The sequence below is a fragment of the Haliotis cracherodii genome, unplaced genomic scaffold (genome assembly GCF_022045235.1).
Source record: "Haliotis cracherodii isolate W230 unplaced genomic scaffold, xgHalCrac1.p SCAF_34, whole genome shotgun sequence".
Taxonomy (NCBI): Eukaryota; Metazoa; Mollusca; class Gastropoda; order Lepetellida; family Haliotidae; genus Haliotis; species Haliotis cracherodii.
This window is the reverse complement of record NW_027266291.1, coordinates 2,272,470-2,298,115: the sequence shown is the minus strand read 5'-3', so window position 1 is coordinate 2,298,115 and position 25,646 is coordinate 2,272,470. Positions and strand designations below refer to the sequence as shown.

The following is a 25,646-nucleotide window of genomic DNA, read 5'->3' as shown; positions in this document are numbered from 1 at the left end:
TGTTCACTGGGCTTTTTGTAAATTGCATAATTGCAGCACTAAAAAATGTTATTATTATAGGTATTGTTTTGCCATCTGCAGTTTATGATAGAATATGTAACTGTATTTGTAATGAGTAAGGATGAGACATATGGACGAACAACATCTTTATTACAATCAGGAGCGATGTTTTTGGTGTAGGTCTTAACACCATTATCAAGCAAGTGAAGTAAAGAGTATGGTTGACAAGTATATATACAGGATAGGAGGCAGTGTTTATACAGTTGAGTAGGTTTAAGATCAGTAACACTGTTGTATTTGTAAAGAGTTGGGTTTCTGCATGAAGTTAGTCAGTGCATGCAACAACTGTGTTCATGACACTTTTGGAGGAACATACACACAAGCAATGCAGAACTTACCAACAAGAAAAGGAATGTAATCAATACTGCAAGATAACATTATGTGCCAAGTTTGGTGAAGAAATATGGTACGGTTTTCATCATCTGCTCCGGAAACGAGGACTACCGCTATTTTCAGTCTAAATCAAAGTCGTTGCCATGGAAACTCGAAAAATATTTTTTTTAAAAATCCCAAACTACCAAAAGGCACCAGTTCGCCACTAGAACTATATATATGTACCAAGTTTGGTGAAGAAATATGGTATGGTTTTCAAGATCTGTTCCGGAAACAAAATGTGACGGGAGGGAGGACGGCACCCATTCTTATGTCCCCCTTCCACTTTGTAGCGGGATATAATATATCCCATGAACCCCCAGCAAGTATTCGTCATTCTTTCACCCTCAACGTAATACCTCTGTAACCTACTTTTGACATGGTACATGAAAATATGCATGGCCTAAGCTAATTCAGCCATCTAATAAATAACTCATTCTAATATTTCAGTACACCATATATTTCATTAATCACTATGAAACTACTTTTGTTTCATATGTCTTTACTGGAGCATTGGCTATCTTAGTCTTTTTGCAATCAAATTAGTCAATATCCCAAATGACCAAAACTATCTGCAACACAATATTACATAATGAGAACTTGAAAGGTATGTAATAATTCTTTTTTTCAAATCGGTGATTATTAGACAACTATAATACATTTTCAACCCTTAGTATATATATATATATATATATATATATATATATATATATATATATATATATATATATATATATATATTAATTATACCATGGGATGTTAAACAGAATGTCGTTTCGGGAAGGTCTACAAACGCACGTGAAGGTTTGAATTCATCATTCAACATAACCCTACAAGGAAAAACGTCAATACATATGTCAAAAACATTTCTCTTATTATGTATACACTTCAGTGTGGAACTGACAATCTGGCCTTCGAAAGCGGGACAAGCTTTGTTGTAGGTTACGGACACATGCAAGTGGTGACGAATGACTGTCACGACGGTCGCAGCGAGGAACTTGGGGGATAACTCTCGCGTTGCGTTTCGAGCTCCTTCCCACTGCGTAACAAGGGTAACATAGTGATATTAGAGCTCCACGAACGGTCTATCGCTGTGAGGAGCTGCGTTGCATTTATTGAAATACACACACACGTGGTGAATCATTCCGTGTCGTTCATCATGTGTAATGCAACCTGAGCAATGTAAACTGCCAGCAGACTAGACATTTTGTTTTGTTAACTGTTTTCATATGTCAAGGGACACCCTAAAATAAGTTTTTCATCAGCAATAAGGTTGGACTGGTAAGAATACAATCGACTCTCAAGATTTCTCTTCCCGACCAGGCCGCAGTTCGTACAGGTTGTGATTTACCAGTGAGTATTCTGCTTGTTGCGAACAAGACCATTAAATAATAGTCGCCACTTATCATTATTTCATGCGGAAATATTCAAGTTTGCTTCATGTTCAGTTTAGTTAAAAGCTCGTTTTACAGGCTAAGAAAGCATGGTAAATAAAGCATAAGCAAGTGTGTGTGCAGGGCAAAATGTCAGATTTCTCGGGCGAAAGAGGCACCCCATTTGTCGAAAACGGCTACTAATTGTTGGGAAACGGCACCTCTATTTTTAATAACGATAAGAACTATTTGTGTAGTTGGATATGTGCTTTATTATTTTATGTAGTAGTATAAATATACTTTATTGACATGCTTTTTTATGTTATGTTGTATATGCTTAATTCTACCATGACATTGATGAATGCTTGATTATGATTGGTTAAAAAGAGCTTTCCTTTTTGCTACGGAAACACTTTTCAAATATATTATGCCTTTTCACAAAAAAAACTGCGTATGAATACATAGATAGCCTACATATCGATTCACAGAAAATGGCCTCCGATACCCCCATATGAGCTGTAGAACATATCTATATTTCCTCTAATACACGCTGGGTCTCTAATACCAGACAGGTCTCTACTATATGCAGAGTCAAGGGCTCTCGCGAAATTAATAGACGGCGTAGAGTGTCAAATAGAGTGGGGCGTTCTAGGCCGCAACTCTGACTGCTTCGATGATGACATTAAAAGATTTAACGAAGGCATATCTTTTGCATACAAATGAAATGTTTAGGAAACTGTTAGAGAAATGTTCTATGGTGACCAGAATCGGAAAAATTTAAGCTATTTCCTCATTGAAACAACCGACGAAAATAAAATATAACATTATAAAAATTGTTTGAAAAAACAACATCTCATCAGCAGACACAGTTAGTCAACGTGTTAGTGTTGAACAGCATCACACTGTGCATCAGTACTGGGTTTTCTTCTGGTTTCCTGTAATTCTTTAACAGCACTGTTACTGTTAACAATTTCTTTGGCAGCCATAACTGAGAGTGCAGTGCAGATACAGTGACAACCGGGACACGTTAGGTCGGTTCTCATTTCAGGGTGGGGAGGTATAATTCAAAGATTCACACATTCAAAATAAGTGAAAGAGTGATATCTAATAAATTTTGTTGAGAAAATAATAATTGTTCATTTTTTTGGTAACCTTTTCTGAAACCCACGAGCAGGTAATTTCATATTGAAACAACCGACAATGAAAGTGAAATATAACATAATCAAATGTGTTTGAAGACATTTTATTCATGACAACATGGTGTTGACAAACCTTTTTCTGATCGATATCCATTACCATCTCCTTCAACCACCACCATTTGAATTTTGCAGGAGGGGATTTGAAAGTGCATCAGAGAACACTCCCTTTGGAAAGTCCATGAAAACAATGTCCCAACTGAAGTGACAGCTTATCAAACTTGATGAAATTCATTTCAGAACACGCACAATTATGAAAATTATACACGACCTATTTCTTGACCAGAAATGTCTAAGTTCTGTCACTATTTGGCTTTGGATCCGTGGAATCTTGAAATTGAAAGGTCACACCATGCAGATTCCTCGTTTCAAAATATCCGGCTTGTCGCAGCCTTAACAGCGGCTGGTCAGTCATACTTGGTTCCATTGGTAATCATATGGATGTGCCCGCAGGCTCGATCAATCCCAGTAAATCTACAGGTAAATGTTGAACCACATCATAGATCGGGGTTGTCATCTTGCTTCTTTTAACTAGATCAAGTTAATGTAAATACATGATTGTCGGCCATTAACAGCTGTGAGGTGTGAGTAACCGTGATTTAGGTCAAGTTCTGCCACATCCAAGAGATGCTAAAGTGCTAGGTTTTCTAAATTATAATTAAGAGGTATCTATTCTACAGTGTGACTGCATCAAATTTCAAAACACAGTAGGTTTATCTCCTAATTGTCATCTTGGTACTTAAAACTTCAAAGCATACAATGATTGCGCCTCCCAATCAAAGTCAGGGAGTAATTTGGACTAGGGACTAATTTCTAATGTAAACTTGTTTTAACATTTCACATTATTGTTTGTTTATGCAAGTGACCATGTGAGTTTAATATCATATATATTTTAGTACCAAGGTAAAAAATATAGGCGAATCAATGTCATTTTGCTGAGGTGCCGTTTTAGCAATAACCCTTAAAGTAATTTTAAGTATATATGGATAATGGAGGAGTAAACCGGGCGACACGTGTTAAGATGTTATTATTCAAACTGGAATCTCATATGTCTGGAGTATCCCAGGAATTGGGGGGTGAATCTTATTTTGTGAGTATGTTTCCTAGCAGATGCATTGATATTCAAATTCAAACTTGGTATCAAAAGATGCATTCTTCTGTATTTCTTTTACACTAAGGATTGTATAATACATTACTCAAGCCTGAATTATATACAACATCAGATTTTGATACAGATCTTATGAGGATGCTTGCTACATTTCGGTTGTTTGAATTTTCATGGAAGCACTTCATGGTAAGTTTGCTCACGTGAGGCACTGTCTTCATAGCTGATGAACATCAACAAATACAACTTCAATCCTTATATTGATAGATACATAAATCATAACAAAAAAATCCATTTAACATCAAACTTTAATTATTGAAAGCGAACTATGTCAATGTGGAGAGTTGTGACTTCATCCGTCCCAAACATTCCATTTGGAGTGACATCCCTTGGTTTAACAAATGGCAGAAAATGACGGCTACCGCAATGTCATTCGCTTGAAATATAAGTTGCACCCAGTAAAGTTAGCGTTGGAATTGGAAAGAAATGCAGACCCGGCTCAAGTCGACCATTCTCTGTTATATCTTGAATGAAAGCTGCATTTCGGTGGCCTGACATATACAAGATCTGTCTGAATTCAAAGCCTGCATCATTCATGGCCTAAATCGATGTCGTCTCAGTTTTCCCTAATTATTTTTAGTGTTAATTTTAGACATTGGGGAATTCCCCTAAAGTAGTTCTGTATGTCTCCGCATGATTTACAACGTAATCACATGACATACTGACTTTCATCGGGAAATGAATAACAGTCAGCTTGGTAGTATTCACCTAGGTGAGGTCACCCTGTACTGTCAGTATTATCAGATATCATCGTTATGTTACTCTCCAGCGATGTTGTGAAATAACGTCACAATAATGTAATATTAACATCTTCGAGAGAGGCAATTTCATTCTGGTGGCTTAAAAAGTAAGTATCATGAAAAAATAGTGATGGACTTTTCTTACACACCTTTGGTTGAAAAACCCATTTGAGATAACTGGTATCAAACATATGTGTGAGATCGAATTCCAGGCCCGTGATTGGCTACTCCATGGTGATGACCTGGGGTCAGATGATGGACAACTTTCCTGAGTGTAAGTCATTCATAAGTTTCTCGTGCTTCAGTCGAATGTTCACCTACGTCTGTATTGAACTACAGGACCGTGTGATTAATAATAAAAAGAAACAAACTCGTCCTCGTCTGCGAGTTTGTTTGTTATTATTATCAGTTACATTATCTGTTGTTATGGCAACATTGTCGTCTTTTCAGAGTGTAATGCACCCCATTGTTGCCACAGCGACACATATGTCCCTCCTCTTCAAACCTCACTTCGAAATCAAATAAAATTCGAATTAGATCTACATCACGCAGACTAATACACTCCACAGTTTTGAATTCTGTTCATCATTTACTGTCATTTTAGGCAATTCAGGCAATTACTGAAAGTGACTTCTGAAAATTAGGTCCATTGTAAATCTCACCAAATCACAATTCACGGCGTTCTATAAATATTTACTGTGTTTTTTAGAAATCTAAATAGTGGATATTTTCTCGAATAATTCAAGTAGAAAAATAGCATATTAGCGATCACAGGTATCAAATCACTACTGATAATTCTAAAATGTTGCTGAAAAGCCCAGAATCGCTTAGAATGTTTTGGAAAATATGCATACACGAATACCAAAATGTACGTTCCGCCATTTTGGATTGTGTTTACAAAATGCCGTTTATGAGACGCCTATTTGATCAGGTATATTTCAAACTCGGCTGCTATACATGCATCTCTGAAGTCCTCATACATTTTTGAAACAATGGATAAATGGTCTTTGTGCCCAATGCAAATTATCTAGATGAAATCATGCGAAATAAATTAGGTATGGAAACGAAACTGTGCTCAGTAAACTGTACTTGCTGAAATGTAAACAAAGCAAAATTCAGGTTTTACACTGTGAGGCATTTTAGAGTTACTTTCGTCTAATTGTTGCATACATTGGCTCGATCATGTGTTCGAGAATATTCATTGGAAGAGTATCGTTGCACTAATTATGGAATTACACATATATACATTACAATGATGTGGTAAATTCAACAGAAACTGTAAAAGTTTCCGTCCTGTGTGACGCCATGACTGACGCTAAATCACGCATAACGATGACGATTACATACGTGACACATTTATGTGTATACAATCCCTCAATCATCGAAAATCCTCCACTGGAAATCCTGCGTTCTGTTGTCAGCGAACACGCCATTTTGTAAAAGTCGGTCACCGGTAGTGATGTCATACGGAAGTAAACATTGTTGTACATATTTGGTAATTTCTTTGAGGTGTAAACTTTCAACTTAGCACCCAGCGTGTTCTTTGTTTTTGTCTAGTTTGCATTTTCATCATCGCCTTGATAATCCACAGATATGACATAAACCTTCCATCATGTTGTAGCCAGTATGATGTACAATACGATGACTGAGAAAAAAGTTTGAAAACGTAAACTTAGCACTGTTGAACTTAATTAAAACTACATATTTTGAGGTCTGTATTTGTAACAACCCAAACAAATCTTAATAGCGCTAACAATTTAAGGAACGTGGTACAACTGGCTAACCCTGCAAACTGATTGGGTATTATCACCGGCTGGGTACATGTGATGTTCTGAGGATGACAGACTTGGGAATTGATTCTAAAGACTTTACTGAGTACATGTGAGTGACAGATGAGGTGACTACATTACACGATGGTACACTACTCCCCCTTTAAGAGTGAGCGATTAGAAACACTTATCATGCATTATCGCAAAACTTAAATGTCCATATGACTTGAGTCACTGCAAGGTGCACCATACTGCTTGGCAATAGTCACGACTTAAATTAAGCCAATTAAATGGAGTTCATGAAACATGTGAACTGGTAATTTAACACTGAACTTGAAAATATCATAGAACTGAACTGTCAACTTTTTTGCGCAGTGGAATGTCCATTAGGTGGACACAAAGAAATGTCTATTGAACAAGTCTGTTAGGAGTCTGTTACTAACAACGCGTGTCGGTCTGACGTTGATTAATGAACAATTTGCTTACTCGTATATGCAAGAGGCCGACGTATGGTTCTCAGTAGGAAGTGACAACTTGGAGACGATGGCTTGTGGTATATACAGTTCTACTTTATACATGTTGATATATACATACAAAAGACACTATGTGCCTGGTCAGCACATAGTGGTAGTGGTTGTTGTCTAGGTACCCCGGAGCACCCAGCCTAGCCCTAGCTAGGCTAAGGGTAAGACCTTTCTTTTCTCCTCCTCAATCTCTCTGGACCAAGGCTTATATAGCCAAGGTCACCTGACATTTAGTAAGTGATAAATATAAATGTAAATAGTAAATCATCAGTGACATACTTGCACATCCTGTTCAGGATGGCAGACGGTCGATGTACACAAAAATGGAGATTAACAAATAGGATTAGCATCTAATAAATAACAGCAATTAAGTGTTTCAAGGCATATAGATGTCATGGCTCCAGGGTAATGAGCCTTTGCAATCAAATGTTCTTCAGACAATGTATGTCGTAAATCAGTCGCTATGACAATATTCTCGTTGATCTTCGGAGCTGTTCCCGTAGTTGTGAAGTTTCTGGGGCACTCTGTTGTTCTGTGCCACCTTTGGAATATTGCTGAAGCAGAGGATATTCCGAATGGAGTGAAACAGACCTTGATGAGTGTTAATAGTTGTATAATTTTTAGACTTCTCATCGAGGGGTAGTTGCAGGTAAGCACTATAGGTCAATTTTTGTGAAGGTTTTTTCACCTGAGAGTGTAGCATATAGATCTTCGATCTTTGGGATCGGGTATGGATCCAGTTTGGCTACTTGGTTAATGGTTACTTTATGGTCCCCACAGATTCGAACCTTACCATTAGCCTTAAGTACTGGCACTATGGGCGTTGCCCACTCGGAGAACTGCACAGGTTCTATTATGCCGTCTGCAAGTAGGCGATCAAGTTCCTCGTCTACTTTGTGTTTCATGGCATATGGTACTGGCCTAGGCTTGAATTTTGGTTGTGCTTCAGGGTCTACATACATGCTTCCCTTGACTCCGGTAATTTTGCCGAGACCTTCCTCAAATACTTGAGTGCGTTTCTAGCGCATGGGCTTTCGGGAACATCAACTCTATTTATGTTGTCAATGTCAAAGTCTTAAATTTCCAATAATAATGCCACGAATGACAACTGAAACTGGTTAACTTTCTCAAACACTGACTGTCCATCAGGAGTGTACATCTTTCTCAATGCAACTGTACATCTAGCTCAATCACTGTCCAGCACTACACTGGTCATTACAATCACTTGACTGGTTCAAATCACTCAGAGATGTAGGGACTTGTCCAAAGCATCCAACATTGGGAAATGGAACTGCCAATTCTTTATAGGTAGGTCTACGAGGACATTGTCCTGACATCATCCATTTCAGGACGGCTGGCTGTGGTGCAAAAATTTCGATCGAGATGTTTGCAATAGAAATTCTGATTAGATCTTCCATGGTATCAACATGGAGAGCTGACCTAGAATCTGTCTTTATTCTCTTCTGGCCTGAAAAAATCCGCTCACAGCTTGCTGAGGTTACAGGAAGTATCAGCATGGTTTCAACCAAGTGAAGCAGATCCTGTAAATTGAAATAATATTGTGTTATGACATTGATGTGTATCAATGAGTTCATTTATAAATGTGAAAAAAACTTCATGTCCTAGACTACACATCTATTTGTCCTACAAATATGGGACATGGGAACTCAAATTCTGAAAACAGATCTTCTGGGTGTTGTTTCATTAAGAATTCTTAATACAATTAATTAATCTGTATTAAATTTTTCGGACATTCTTCTAAAGGAATTTAGGCGATTATCACGATCTGATATTCGAGATATTTAGAAAAATATGTTTAAAACAATACGGCTTGGACCCGGCATGGTACTATTCCAGTCCCGGACTATCGTGGGATGCATTGTTGAAGAAGACCGGCGTAGAACTAAAACAACTCACAGATTACGATATGCACTTCTTTATTGAGAAAGGATTAAGTGGTGGTATATCGATGGTAGATATTCTAAGGCTAATAATAAATTAGTGGAAGGATATGATCCGAGTAAACCCGACACGCACATATTATATCTCGACGCCAACAATTTGTACGGATGGGCTCTGAGTCAACCTTTACCCACGGGTGGTTTTGAGTGGGTCGATGATATCGATGTGAATAATATCCCATCAGATTCCGATAAAGGGTACATACTAGAAGTTGACTTGGAATATCCAAGTTCGTTACATAACGATCATAACAGTTATCAGCTAGCTCCCGAAAGATTAATGGTTAATAAAGATTGGATGTCGGAATATCAACACTCCTTGATGGGTAATACAAGGTTAGCTAACATAGAAAAACTCGTACCAAATTTGATGGATAGAACATAATATATAGTTCACTACAGAAATCTCCAGTTATATCTATCGTTAGGTATGAAACTAAAGAAAATACACAGAGTTCCAAAGTTTGATCAAAGCCCTTGGATGGAGCCCTATATAAGGCTGAACACAGATTTAAGAAAGATAGCTACCAGCGATTTCGAAAAGAATCTATATAAGCTCATGAATAACTCGGTATTTGGTAAAACTATGGAGAATCTAAGGAAGCGTGTTGATGTTAAATTAGTCAGATCTTATGAGGAAGAAAGACTCAGGAAACTTATAGCCAGTCCGGCTTTTAACAGAAGCAAGATATTCGATAACGACTTAGCCGCGTTGCATATGCAGAAGAGTAATATAAAATTCAACAGACCGGTGTACATCGGTATGAGTATTCTCGACTAGTCAAAACACTTAATGTATGACTTTTATTACAACGAACTTAAGAAGCAATACGGCGATAGATGCGAGGTGTGATTCTTTGTTGATGGAAATACAAACCGAGCATGTGTATAAAGATATGGCAGAAAAAATAGATATGTACGACACGAGCGATTACCCAAAAGATAATCCACTGCACAGCGTAGTAAATAAAAAGGTGTTAGGTAAGATGAAGGATGAATGTGCTGGGATTCCTATAGCGGAGTATGTCAGATTAAGACCTAAGATGTATTCTATAAGGAAGTCCGATAATGGAGAGATAAGTAAAGCTAAGGATGTTAAAAAGTATGTGGTAAAAAAGCATATCGAACGCGAACAGTATAAAGAATCATTATTCAACGGTAGAACGTTCAAACACGAGATGAACTCTTTAAGAAGTTACAATCATAGGATATATGGATTAAGAATGAACAAGACATCATTATCCCCCTTAGATACAAAGAGATGGATTGATAATGATGGTGTAACTACCCATGCTTATGGTTATTTAGGGCGGTAATACTGTATCGTTGGGAACTATGAACAACTCTTCTCGTACAAATGCCCTGCCCGGTCCATCTTTAAGATAATAAAGAATAGGCTCTCCTTCTTTCATAACCAATCTACTAATGTTATATACCTTAAGGGACCAAATCGGATCGGTTGCATGACGTAGGCCTTCGAGTTCACCGGGCTGGTATAAATATCTTACCCTTGCTCTATCAGGAAGTTTTTGTTCTTTGCCTCTCCTCGGTGCTGAAGATTCGGAAGTCACAGATTTCATTTTAATCGCATCAGGTGGTTTCTTCCCTGTTAATCTCGTTACTTCATTATTCAGCGCTGATACAACAGCTGATAATCGTGTCACCCATTCGGTTGATCTCAATAGCTCGGATTTCATTTCAATCCCATACTGATAGCCAAACAAACGTTCTGCTAATGTCATGTTAAATCTTTCAACGATAGCTTGACAACGGTAGGCCTCTCTTTCACCACGCCTGATTTCGACATCGTGCTTTGTTAACAGTTTAGTTATTGATCCCATAAACTCGCGACCGGGATCTACTTGAAATAGCTTAGGCCATTTTAGTGGTCCGCGTTTATATATGCGACTCAGTGCATTAGCTACTTCTGTTGAATCTTTCAAGGTTAATGGCTCAGCCTCTTTGTATCGACTAGCCACATCCACTACGGTTAAAGCGTATATATACGTTTTGCGTCTTACCTTATCGTAGGGAAGAAACAAGAGGTCAGCCTGATGAACTTCATTCGTTGTAAAAATATCAACCATCTTCCTCGGTATATAACGCGGTGCTGGTAAGTATATTTGCCACATCGCTTGTTTCTTTAACCAATTCTTGGCCACATCTTTAGATACCTTAGGCGTGGTGGCTAATTTTTTTATCCTCGTGGGCTATAGTAAATTTTATTCATTATTAATTAATATTGATGTTTCTTTTAATATGAATTATGACTATCGTTGAATCGCATAATCATTTTGGCATAAAAAATGCCACCTGTAGTAGCAGTATAGGTATATAAATCCGGCTCCAGTGGAAGTGAGCCAGAATCACCATTACCTATAAAAATTTATATCATAGAAGCATTGAATGGCTCCAAGTGGTGGTGAGCTAGAGTCATTTTAGATTAATCTCATGACTATCGTTAAATCGCATCGTCATTTTTGCATAAAAAATTCCCCCCTGTAGTAGCAGTATAGGTATGTAAATCCGGCTCCAGTGGAGTTTCGGCAGAACTATACTACTAAAGTACCCTCTGCTGTAAACTCTCAGGAATAATGGCCCTTTCTCCTCTTCCCACACAGGCAGAATTGAAGATGAACAATTCATCTTTTATCTTCGCATACACTTCAAGACCATTTGGTGTCCTATTTGGCCAGCCGTTGGGGACAAAGTCTCTAACCTGTGTCAAGACTGTATCCTCTGTGGAAGTGTGTTTCAATTCTTCTGGGGTCATGAACTTTCCCAGTTATTCACACATCACAGATATGACATGTAATTCAGCCTCAGCTGAGAGCATTTCCTCACATTGATGTACGTTGTTGAATACCAATCTGCTGCGCATATCAGGGACAGTATTATTCTTCCCAGATGTGTACTGTACATCAAAGTTGTACTGATGGAGTCTATCTGACCATCTGTAGATGCGAAGAGGTTTGTGGCCTGAACCTGTTGTAGATAACAGTGTTGTAAGAGACTGGTTATCAGTGCGTAGGGTGAATTTTCTGACGAAGAGGTACACATGCCAGCGCTCACATGCACACACACACCCTAGTGCTTCACGTTCTCCAGTCGAGTATTTTCGTTGTGTCTTGGTCAATGTACAAGACCAGAAAGCAATTGGACGCTCCTCTCCACTGATGACTTGTGATAGCACTGCCCCGAGTGTGATTCCAGACGCATCAGTAGAGACGATAGTCTCAGCATCAGGATCAAAGTGTGCAAGTACTGGTGGGGAAGCGATGTCAGCTTTCAGCTGATTGAAGGAAACTCTGCTGTAGTCTTTCCCACTGCCACTTTATGTCCTTAGGTAGAAGTTTACGCAAAGGTTCAGCTTTGTCTGCGTAGTTTGGAACAAACTTCAGGTAGAAATTTGTTGTTCCTAGGAAGGAGGGGAGCTCAGTTCTGTTTGTAGGCTCCTTCAGATCCAGAATAGCTTGGACGTTTGAAGTGGTGGGCTGAATCCCTTGTGCGGAGACCCTGAAGCCAAGGAAATCCACCTCATCTGCTGAGAATTTGCACATGTCTGCATTCATAGTGACGTTGTAATGTGAAAGTTTAGTCAATAAACGTTCAAGCCTTTGGTCATGCTCAATCTGGTCTTTTCCATGAACGACGATGTCATCCATCATGTTTGTAGCTCCTTTCAATCCTTGTAGGATGCTTGAGAGTATTTTCTGGAATGCATTTGGGCTTGAGGACAGGCCGTAAGGCATGCGGCGATACTGGAAGACTCCCACATGACTGTCGAAAGCTATCAGAAATCTACTTTCCTCTTTCAGCTTCACTTGTAGGTAGCTACAACGTAAGTCCAGCTTGGGGAATATTGTGGAGCCATGAAACTCTGCTGCAAGCTCTTCCATGGTTGGGAGTGGATACTTTTCCGGAATGATGGCTTTGTTGACCTCTTTCAGGTCTACACATAGACAAATTTCTCCAGACTTGCGACGTGCAATGACTAGATTGGATACCCATGGTGAAGAATCAATTCTCTCGATGATACCTTGTTGTTCCACCCTCAAGTTCTGTCTCTACTTCGGCTCGAACGCTGAGAGGTATCCTTCGTAACCGTTGTGAAACTGGTGGTACCTGTGGGTTGATCCGGGGTGAATGAGAGAATGATGAAATCTCTCCAAATCCTGAGAAGACGCTGGGGAACTGGCATATCACATCTGCTGTAGTTGTTCCCATGGTCTGTATGAGAGAACCATGTCTATAGATTTGAAAGTCCAAAGCATTGAACAGATCAACGCCCATTAGACATGCACCTTGTCTTGAAATGTAGAATGGGTGTTTATGGATAATCTGTCCATCTAGCTCCACATCGAGATATGATATACCCACTATTTCCAGGGTTTCATTATTGTAGCTGAGGAGTGACTGCTTTGGAGCATGCAATTGGTATTTCGCAAACTTATGCCTGTAAACAGTTTCATTCAAAATTGAGACCTTTGCACTGACATCCACCAGCAGAGTGACAGGTTCGTTAGCAATGAACAGGTCAGATTTCTTGAAATTTCCTTGATTTGAATTTACAGTGAATACAACAGTATCTTCTTCATAATAGGAATTGTCACAATCTTCATAGGAATGTTCAAACTCTGTAGCATCAACCATTTTCACACATGACATGGTACCGCCCCAGTTACTTGAACGGCACATTTTCTTAAGATGGTTCATTTTCCCACAAGATACACATTTCTTGCCTTTAGCTGGACAGGTTTCACTGTTAGCCAGATGCGAAGGCGATCCACAACAAAAGCAATAGGGCTGTGATGAATGTCCAGTTTCACTTCTTTTCTTTACTTTTCTCCTATTAACGTGTTAAACACTGGTTGCTGCAGGCTTGTTTTCACCTGTTTTGTTTTGCATAGTTTTAGCTTCTGAGATAGCTTCCTCAATCTGACATGCAAGTGTTGTAGCTTTTTCTAATGTCAATGTATCAGGTTCCATCAGTAATCTTTCACGAATACGTTGGTGGCAAGTTTTCTCGATTAGCTGGTCACGAACAAGTTCATTTGTCAAAGCCCCAAAGTTGCATGTGGAGGCGAGTTCACGTAAGACACTCATGAAGTCGTGAGTTGTCTCGTCTGGCAACTGGTTGCGATGACGAAAATTCCATCCTTTGAGAATAACGCCTGTTTTAGGACTGAACTGTTTCTTCAATGCATCTCTCGCACCGTTGTAACTGTCAACTTCTTCCAAAGAACGAAATATTCGCTGCCCTTCAGTTCCCAGACAGTGAATCAAAATAGCACGCCGGCGATCTTCACTGACCGTCTTGTCGTCTGCGAGACCGCTAGTTACTATGTACGTATTGAACTGCTCAATCGATCTATTCCACGGAATTGGCGGCTCACCTGGCGTAGCAAGAAAGGGGGGTGGTGAACAAAGTCTGTAATCCACCATCCTCGTCGCCAAATTATGTTGTGTACGTGGGCGAAATGAAAGGAATCGCACAACACAGTGACTGAATTCTAGATTTACTCCAGAGCCAACTGAATTTTTACAAAACCCGTATAGGTTTATGAAACGGAGCATGCACATAAATGGGAAGTGATTTTACATTATATTTAGAACACAACAGATTCGCTGTGCAGAGTTGCATCCCTTGGGCATGCCAGAAACCTATGATTGTGGGTTCAAATCCTGGTTCTCCCCGATTATGTTTCTAGGTTTGTCAGCACCATACCCATGCTCGTGGGTTTCACCGAAGTGGTAAACGTCTGAGACCTGCATCACTTCGGGCTTTCCTCCCACATTAAGCTGACACGCCGCGATATAACCCGAATACTGTTAAAAGCGGCGTTAAACCCTACTCACTCACTCACTCACTCACTCACTCACTATCCCTCAACATGGTCTCCAAACTAAGTCCATATTCACAATGTTCTGCAATACGTCTTAACTCTGCGACGAATGGGGAGATTGACTGACCCGATTGACGAAAGGACGTGGTTTCGGATTGTAGTGAGTTTCTATTAGGTTCACTAGTTCAGCGAATGACTTGGATGTGGGTTTAGTGGGAGAAATGAGATTTCTCATGAGTCCATGTCTTAGCTCCAACTAAACTTAGCAGAATGTTCAATTGCCTCTCAGCATCATTGCGTCATTCGCTATGAAGAATGCGGACAACCTTTCATTGCTTAATTGTAGATAGGAGAATGTTTAAGAGGATGAAGAAAAGGTTTGCTTTGCCAAGAAGGGAGGCTCGCCTGCTTGAGTGCGAACAGAGGGGCATGCTTGTAATCAAGCGTGTAATTTTGGAGGTAATTTCCTCCAACAAGACCATATAAGGTGCCTCTGTATGTTCGTTCCAGCCTTTGAATTTGATAGACAGGACAAAAGTGAAAATAAGCCTTACCTATGCACCGCTTTCGAATGTTTGAATACAATATTTGCATTAATGATGTTATGATCTATCCAAATCTGCAAAGTTGTATATTGCCATGATTTGTACTTAAAGTACATACTTAAATGCTGAAAAACTTAAAATACTGAATATTTTAGAAATTAATACATTACTGCCATGGCTTTCTGATGAAATCAAGTTGATTTGATGAAACTATTCTATTCCTATGACTATCATGAAGCAAACTGTATGAATTTGCAACATTTCAAGAATGTTGTTTGATGTCCGATGCACAATGGTTTTATAGCATAAATGTGCAACGATGTTATTACATTGTGAAATCACAATCAACCCCCAGTTGGTTTTGACGGCCGCATCACTGCGGAAGCTAATATTCATAGAATAGTACTATCTTCAGTCGGTGTAGGTAGGCATGTTTGAATAATTATACCTACAGGTTACAAAATGCACAGATGCGGTTACTACAGTATTCAAAGGATGTGTGGCAATACATTTCATGCAGAAAACACGATAGAAATTTACAAAGGGCACACAGAGAGCTTGGAATTTTTATATACAACTGTGACGTCATATCTTTTGCGTCACAATGAGTGATATGACATTATAATGGTGACATGCTATGTAGAGCGAAAGCCTTGCAAAGCTTGCTTTGTTTAATTTAGGGATGCCCACCTCATGCTAGCTTACCAAATTGCCGTGCTTATATGCTTTCAATGACTGTCATTTGTTCGAGTGAGGTATTACGGTGTAAACAAACTGCTTGAGTACATACAGCACCATATTTTGTTCAGATCGATAACTCACGCAAAACACTTGACTCAACCCATCCCGCTTCACTCAGTACATATATTTGCTAACACCAAAGAGTTCACGTTTTATTTAGTCATGGTAGAATCGGTTCCAAATTCAATTTAGCGCAGTTTAATCTACAGGTAACCTAGCTCTACATTGAAAACACAGTATGTTTATCCCCTAAATGTATCAATAACGTTGTGAAAATATTATCTCAAAAACGTTAACAATCCACAACCTCACCACAGCGTTGTGAAAATGTAGTGTGTTAACCATGTTAACTGGGCCATAGGTTTGCCACCATAAGCTGCATGGATTGTCCACCCATGGCGTGTCCAACTAATATTTGATGGCTCAACAGTGGCAAATGCAAACTCTGGTAATCCAGTGACCAAATCGATGCAAGCCACTACTATGTAGTCTTGTTGGGACCCAGAACCCCATATTGCTGGTCATCACAGGTGACCGAATTGGTCTATTCGTATATTGATGCTCATGGTGTCAATCACTGGATTTGTCTGGTCCAGACTTGATTATTTGCTGACAGATATTGGAATATTGCTGGGTGAAGTGTTAGACGACAAACAAAGCCTACACCAAAAAGACAAATAAAACAAAATATCAAAATGTTTTTAATCACAATTCAGCTTTATATTATACATATTTTTAAACTTATCCTATCTCACTCTATGCATTCCTCCTCACGATCCCTTGCGTGGAAACGTCCTTGATCAAAGTTTCCAGCTTCTAAGCTATATTTGTCCAGCCACCCAAGCATCACTATGATAACCACCCCAGTATCTAGGTCATGCACTCAGATCTTGTGCAGCACACTGTCCTCACTCTGATGCATTGACTGCCTCATTATTGTCCCCCGCCGCGCGAAAGTGCGAAGCGGGGGATATAGTATTCACGACTGTCCGTATGTCCAAACCTGTTTGTTGCCGCGATATCTCAAGAACTAAACACTGGATTGTCTTCATATTTGGAACTATGGTGTATATACAGACTCTGCAGACACCAGTCAGTTTTGGTGACTTTGACCTCATTTTCAAGGTCACAGCAGGCAAATCTGCTTTTGGAGTTGGAAAACGGTGTTGCCACGATATCTCAAGAACTAATCGCTGGATTGTCTTCATCTTTGGTACTATGGTGTATATACAGACGGGGGACATTTCGTCACTTTGTGACAAATACTTGTTCTCTTTATTTTTGCCTCCCTGTGGAGACATACTTTTTTTTAAGAGAATATTTAGGCCTTTTATTTTTTTCTCAAAATTACGGGAGTTTTGGGGAACTAATTGCACATTAATACGAGTAAAGACCAAGCCAAACGTCCAGCCTGCATGAAGTGCCGCAACATATGTTCGACTGTGGTTCCTCATTATGCTGCAATTGTCTACAGTTTTCTACACAATGAAGTTCCCGCTGGTCGAAGAGCAATCCACCAACTAAAATAAACTTCCAGTCATAAAATACATCAGACAGATGTATGGTGCCATCTTCCCGAGGCAAGAGAGTTAACTGACTTTAAAAGTCCAGTTTCCACCCTTGCCGAACTAGGCTGGAATTCCTGGGCTCGATCGTAGCGCCACCAGTGGCTATTACGAGTTATGTCCTTTCTATGCCTCGCCTATTGACCAATCAGATTCAACCTCTCGTATCACTTGCATTTGCTTCAAACAAAACGGTGGCGCTCAGTCAAGACGATCTGATTGATAATCAAGATCTATATTGTGATAAAACGAGTCTTACATCACGTGAGCACCTTGATTAAAAACATGAAAAGATTTAGAAAATATCTGTTGACAACGAGTTAGCGGTGCACATGCTTTGCAAATCCTGCAGTCAACAAATCTGCATGACACTTTACGAACCGGATTTCGATTCGGTGCACGATTTTGATTGGACTATGCATAGACTCGTTAGTCCAGCCAAAATGTAACTCCATAATACCAGCCCAGTTCGGCAAGGGAGGAAACTGGACTTTTATAGTCAGTTAACTCGCTTGCATCAGGAAGATTGTATGGTGCTGGCAGGAAAGTTTGTCCAGTCCACCGAAATGTTTATCAGACCCTATCAACTTCCAGTCGATTCTACATTGACCAGCCTTACCTCTACTCTGATCGATCAAGCTGTACAAAAGGTACATTGATATCCAAGCATGCTCTGGTGTTTTTAGGCCCAAGTCCCAGAACCCCAAGGATTCTACTTGCCAATAATTCAGCATGATCTGTTCATAATGCTGCATATGTACCTAGAGAAACAGGCTCATTTGCGTAAGAAGTCCGTCTCTCACTATCATTCGATTAGTCAGTCTGGATCTACAAGACGTCTTCCTCCACATGCCTATCCACCACAGCGCAAGCGCCGGCATTACCTCCAGTTTATTTTCCAAGGTAGACATTACAAAGTTACTACACGTCAGAGGGATCATCTTTAAGTCATTCATCTGCGATTACATTCAGGGTCACACTGACAGGAAAGTCCTAGTCTATCAGCTCTGCTGGCTAGTCAACACTGAAACGTCGGAAACCACCCCAACTAGCAACTACAGTTCATCAGAGCACTTTACGACACCGATCATGAGAAGATGTTCGTCCCTCCGAACATATGGACAAAGATATGACTTGTACCTTAGCATTCAGACAGTCGCTACATCTATGAGAATGGCAGCAGTTGCTCAGCACAAGCAATCACCCAGAGAGGTCGACTCCAATTACAGCCCGTTCAGCGCTTTCTCAAATTGTATCTTCAGTTCGACAATTGTCAGGTGCTGATTCAGCTCCCATTGCACCTCTATGGCCATCTACAATGGTGGTTATCCAAAACAAACGTCTGCTCTGGAGTTCCACAGGAACCTTTCTACCAACACACCACTTGTTCGTTGATGCGTTGACAGTAAGATTGGGAGCACAGCTGCAATATCAACAAAGTTCTGGACATTAGTCAGCAATAGAATCGACCCTTCATATCAACAATCTCGAATTCAAGGCGGTCAATCTAGTGATCTCTCATTTCGCAGAAGTACTTTGATCATCTCTCTTGATGATACAGTCTGAGAACACCTCAGTCGTCTGGTATATTAACAAGATGGGATCGACCTTGTCAGCTTGGCTTCTGATGATGGACTTGTATCGACTGATCAATTGGGCGTCAACCTCTTCAGGCATTCCAGGAATAACCAATGTCACAGCAGACTACCTGTCCGGACCATCCTCGACAGAATGGCGTCTACACCCAAAGACCTTCGAGGGGATTTGCCACCTCTACCACCACCCAGAGGTCGACTTGTTGTGTCTCTCCAATTCCGAATCTATGGCCATATTATGGGAGAATCACAACGCCTACATGTTTCACCAACAGCGCTTCTACCACAGGTAATCAAAAAGATCACATCAACAAAACAGTTACAGCTGATTTTGATCGCACCTTACTGGCCCGTGCGCAGCTGGATCACCGTGTTTCCAGAGAGCGGAAAGTCCAGGGTTCGATTCCCGGCCGCGTTATACACAAAAACGTTAAAAGATGGTACTTGTTGTTACCCTGTCAGGCGCTCGGCATTTACGGTTTAAAAGAAGGACTGTTTGGCACAGAGTCAGTAAACAGTATTCATGTTAAACTGTGGCATGGTATCTCAGTGAGCTAGCACTATAAATGGGCATCAGTCCAGACTAGTACAAGCAGCCACACACATACAAGTGCATGCACGGCGCTATGTAAGTACAATAATCTTGGCCGCAACATTAAACCCAATTTCACCTCACCTCACCCTTGCAAAGGGATCTTCTTCAACCTCACTCCAGCCTACTACATCCATCGCTGGACACCCTTCATCTATGTGTCTGGCTCATTAGAGAAGTCCTTAGTTGCTAAAGGTTTATTTATGGTGAGCAGCAAAGACCATCACAGAGGCCCATTGGGCCTCCACAAAAGCTATAATAAATGGAAAGCCTTCGAGGGATATTGCCGCTGTAGATTGATCAATAAGCCTGAAGATTGATGTAGTCCAGATTTCGTCCACCCAAATGGAACTTCAACATAATATAACCACACCTGACTACAGCAGAATATGAACCCTTGGCGAAAAAGACTTTGAACAGATCACCCTCAAGACAAGACTCACTCAAGTCTTTCTTCTAGCCCTGGATACTGCTGCAAGGGTCAGCGAGATTCACGCCTTGGATGTAAACAGGATTCAATTCAAGAGGCACAACCAGGGAAAGGGCATTTTTGTCTGTGACGGGATTTCACTGCTAAGAAGCAACTTACTGGTCAACACGACAGGCTATTCACCTTCCCAGCTTTGGCTTCGATTCTACATCAGGATGATTGCAAGGACATATGTATCGCTATGTCCAGTTTGAGCTGTACGCATATGCTTGCAAGCATCATCGACCCTCGTGAAGATTAGGGATAGAATAGGTCTTCAGCAACCTATGCTTGCCACAAAAGGCGACTACGCTTGGCGAATAACGGGATCGGGTGGTCGGACTTGATTTGATGCATGTCATCGTATCCCAAGTGCGTGAATCGATGCTCAAGATGTCAATCACTTTTTTGTCTGGTCCAGACTCGATTATTTACAGACCGCTGTCATATAGCTAGAATATTGCCCACTGCGGCGTTAAACAACAAAACAAAATTTACAATTCTAACATGGTAACCTTCTGCTGAGAGGAGTGGCGGTACAGCAACTTCCTCGCTGTCATCGATGAAGCCTCACGAGTTTTCTTCCCACATGTGGCTCCGGCAAGAAGAAAGGATGCGAAGTTAGGATCCAGTGAGAGGTAAATACAATGTTTTGTCTTTAATTTCCCAAGGCATTGACCATCTCAGTCTTCAAGTATATACTGCTTGGTGTTGCTATGGTTAGCCATGCTGATTGTTGCACAACAATGATATAATCAGTCTGTTTCCTGTACAATTATGAGATGGATTGGTTGCTCACATATGTGTGAAAAGTATCTCTCAGTGATGGGGGTTGTTCGACGCTGCCAACTCACCAGTTTGGGAAGACACAACAGGCAGTGGTTTTACTTCAGCAAGCATAACATACTGAAGCAAAACATGGTGGCCAGAATAGGCCGTTGCCAAGTAACCATCAGATTTACATGAAGCTTATCCGAGGGGACAACGGCTTAGTAATATTTGTCATATATTTGACTACCTGATACCCCTTAAGGAAAGGTTCTAAGATAGGGGACCTTTGCACCTTGTGGAATTACGAATTCTAAGAGAGTCATCCTTTTCAAAGCTCACTTGCCGTCTTGGTAGAAAGGAAAGCGCTTGGTTCCAAATGAAACAGAGGAACTACATTAAATCAAAATACAGAAGGTTTATGTCCACGTTGAAAACTTTGTGACTGTAAATTCAATCGTTATTCTTTCACTTTTTGATGAGATGTGGTTGCAAATCACAATCTGTAACTGCTTTGTCAATTGTTCACATCAAGTACTGTTTACCATGACATACAGAAGTTTACATCCGTTAACTTTTACACTAACAGCCCAAGAGGAGGAATTTCATATGTGATCAAATCATTTTCTGTTTCTTCTTTGAGAGGCATTTACAAGTTGGAACAGTAACCTGTTTCTGTGTACCTACTATCGAGAACAAAAACAAGACATTGTCAAGATTTAGAGATTAAGGAATTGAAATACATTGAGTAGAAGTGACTGAGGATTAGTTGTTTTAAGATGTAATTTTGGCAAATAGATAACCTTAGGTAAGGCAAGGAAATAATCAGGTGAAACTATATACAATTGTACACAACCAGGGATTAGTAAATACAGTATGAAACAATACCTTTCTTCACATGAAAGTAAAAATATCCTTTTAGAATATAAATGTATTTAATTCACCACCGCTAGATGTACATTTTCACCTATAATACATTAATGTGCAACTACAATAGGGCATATAAGGCATGGTTTTGGGATGGGCTGAAAAATGTTTCATTTCACATTAGAAAGCCATGTTTCTAACATTTCTTATAAGACAGTATTTGTAAAACATTCAAGATTTGAAGATGGCATGTAAAAGGTTTGGTGATAACAACCTTATCTGCACTATATCTGTTGTAACAGTTACAACAGGCCTTTGTTACATGCGACTGGAGTGTGTATGCACTGAAGTTATATTTGTCTAAAACTCTACCGCTTAGCGCATCAAGGGCAGATAAGTATGTTCCTAAATCCGCCTATGATATAATATATAATAGTAAACATCTAGAATATTCTATATTAGCTCTGTAAGATATAGATTTACTTGCTCCTTGTTGATCCCATCTTCCCGAGGCAAGAGAGTTAACTGACTTTAAAAGTCCAGTTTCCACCCTTGCCAAACTAGGCTGGAATTCCTGGGCTTGATCGTAGCGCCACCAGTGGCTATTACGAATTATGTCCTTTCTATGCCTCGCCTATTGACCAATCAGATTCAACCTCTCTTTTCACTTGCATTTGCTTCAAACAAAACGGTGGCGCCCAGTCAAGACAATCTGATTGATAATCAAGATCTATATTGTGATAAAACGAGTCTTACATCACGTGAGCACCTTGATTAAAAACATGAAAAGATTTAGAAAATATCTGTTGACAACGAGTTAGCGGTACACATGCTTTGCAAATCCTGCAGTCGACCGAAATCTGCATGACACTTTACGAACCGGATTTTGATTTCGGTGCACGATTTTGATTGGACTATGCATAGACTTGTTAGTCCAGCCAAAATGTAACTCCATAATACCAGCCAAGTTCGGCAAGGGTGGAAACTGGACTTTTATAGTCAGTTAACTCGCTTGCCTCGGGAAGATGTGTTGATCATAGTGACGCCACATTCAACTTCCTTCTTGTTCAGCACATATATTGTTAGGAATGTTGCGTTCTATGTGATTTTTAGTGCTGCTCTTTCCATGTTTTGGAGAGCTTTCTCTCAAAGTATTGATGCTGTTTATTAAGTTTTGGTTCTGTCATTGTTTTTTGTTGCCAATAATTGTTTATTGTAGATGTACAAAAAATATTTTTGATGCAGCCTGGTTTTGATAGACAATTTTTGATAAGGGAACAGTTTGATAGTCACCGTAGTGAAAACAATATGTTGACATACAGTTGTCAAACTGGATCTTATATAAATAATCATCAAGATTTCTCTGAATATGCCCTTTTCTCTTTTACAACAGTTCAAGATGGTCAGGAAAAAGATCGACAATCGAATTCGAGTGATGTTAGAAAATGGTGTTGCCAACAAGCACAGATCATTGTTTGTCATTGTTGGTGATCATGGCCGAGATCAGGTGAGTAGGAAAGACAGAATTTATGGACATGTCATAATTAATGATTCATTTCCACAAAATAATAATATCTAAACTGATTCAATCTTACCTAATGCATCTCTCTTCCTTCCTTGATCCTGGTGTGGAAATGCCTCAGGACAAAGTTTTGAACCTCGAAAAAAACACAGCACATCCCTATTCATCACCATGGTCATCACTTGTCCATCTGGGTCACGCACCAATCAATCCTGTGCAGCAGCTTACTTGACCACTTTGTATACCTTCCCAAACCAGTCTCTTTCTCATCCCCAAGTGGTCGAGATTGGCCTTTAAGAATTGAAGATTCTTTGGGTGTGTTTTCCTTTGATCTACCTACAAGCATTGGCCATCGTATTGTCAGTCATTATAGAGAAACGCCAACTTGTGCAAATGTACTTTTCCTTCGTTTGATCCACACAATGTGTGTTGTGATCGCCGTTGCCAATATCAGGACAATGATTGATGTCTGGGGAGGAATTTTCGTGTTTATTTAGGCAGGTGTAACGAGTGTAAATCTGCGTCCAAAGACAGGGGCGACGAATCATCGAGTGTAAAGAAACATGTCAGGTTAAAAGCAGTGAAATCAGCCGTGGTTACTGCTACAGTGTCTGTTTCATCTATTGCTGGATCATTGTTGGAAATTCTCCCATAACAGGTCTTGATCTTCAATCGCCAGCAGTGGTTTATTTTTGTTCACCCAATCTGATTCGCTGGCTGAGAGTGGAGAGTTGTGTCATCACGTTTGGATTGGCTGGCTAAAAATAATTGACGGCACTATTTTTGGATCGGGGATACCCGAGGTTGTCTAGTACAGGAAATCCCCAGCTGGCAAAATATTACCAAAAGTTGGTGACCGAGAGAAAATTTGTGGGAGAAGAAGGGGTGTGATATGTGGAGATATATCAGAGAATTTTGGCTTCCCAATGTACCAGATTCAGTTGCAGAATGAGAAGACGGTAACCGAAGCGAGATACTGCATCGATATTACGGGACCAGGTGAGCAACTCCGGTACATTTATTACTGTGCGTTTTCAAGGCTAATAAGAAAGCTAATGAAACACTTAATTAATTCATGTAAAAATACCGATGAAATAGTGAAACAAACCATATTGTTTGGCATTTTTTTTTTAAAATATCTATCAACCACATAAGAAATGTCACATTATAACGAAGTGTTGATCTGGAGCCAATCAATCAAAAACATATTTCAAAGTTATATTTGAGTAATCAAGACTTAAATTTCATATTTTAAGAAAATAAACACTCAGATGATTTGGATCTAAAGCAATACTCATGCAATTTTAATGCAGGAAACAATCATTTCGTTGACGGACCGTACATCTCACGACCAAGATGTTTTGCAACCACAGCAGTTGTTTCTCCTTTCAACTGGTGGAGTTTATCCAGATCAATATAATTAATGTATTTTGGCCTATAATTATTTGGTGTTTTTTAAACATGAAGACTTCAATTATATAAACATACCATCTCTGGACAATTAAGAAACTCATTATGAAAAAACAACATAAACCCGTTCAAACTTGAATGCATTAAGTCATACCTAAATCTATATTAACTTAAGAAAGTAATATATGTACCGTATTCGACGTAATAAGCGCCCATGGCACTCTCAAAATTAGAAATAGGGGGCTCTTATTAGAATATTATTTTGGTGGAAAAGATAAATTTCGTGGTTTATGCTGATGGCCTGACTGTTTATATAAGACAGATATATTTTTCCAGAATTTAATTGCCCCTAATTAAGGGTGCATATAACACACGAGTGCGTGTTTAATTAATCGTATTATACACAAATAAATAAGTCTTGTCTACATTGATCCATCGGAAGGGGTGCTAATTGGGATTGTTAGCTTGCCAATATATTAGCAAATATCGCCGTGGGCGCTTATTAGAGCGGGGCACTTATTACGTCGAATAAGGTATTTGTATTTTTTCTAAACTATTTTTATTTC

The 25,646-nt window shown here is 39.7% G+C and overlaps 2 protein-coding genes across 4 annotated transcripts in view; one reads left to right on the top strand and one right to left on the bottom strand.

Moving 5' to 3' along the window:
* Positions 1 to 1,537: 1,537 nt before the first annotated feature.
* LOC139477706 (RNA cytidine acetyltransferase-like) overlaps positions 1,538 to 25,646 on the top strand; it is a 258,360-nt gene continuing 234,251 nt past the window's right edge. For 2 of the 3 annotated variants that reach the window (XM_071260090.1, XM_071260088.1), the window contains exons 1-2: positions 1,538 to 1,785; positions 23,542 to 23,655. In XM_071260090.1, the coding sequence (XP_071116191.1) occupies positions 23,548 to 23,655 (108 nt within the window). In that variant the 5' untranslated portion in view covers positions 1,538 to 1,785; positions 23,542 to 23,547. Of the gene's footprint in view, positions 1,786 to 23,541; positions 23,656 to 24,168; positions 24,670 to 25,646 lie in introns of those variants that run through there. The other variant, XM_071260089.1, reaches the window with a different exon arrangement.
* Positions 13,181 to 13,813, bottom strand: LOC139477675 (uncharacterized). The gene has a single exon (XM_071260050.1). The coding sequence runs from the start codon at positions 13,811 to 13,813 to the stop codon at positions 13,181 to 13,183; it is 633 nt and encodes a 210-aa protein (XP_071116151.1).

Excerpts from the sequence above, each read along its gene's own strand:
- LOC139477675 (XM_071260050.1), bottom strand. The coding sequence starts at position 13,813 with ATGGTTGATGCTACAGAGTTTGAACATTCCTATGAAGATTGTGACAAT.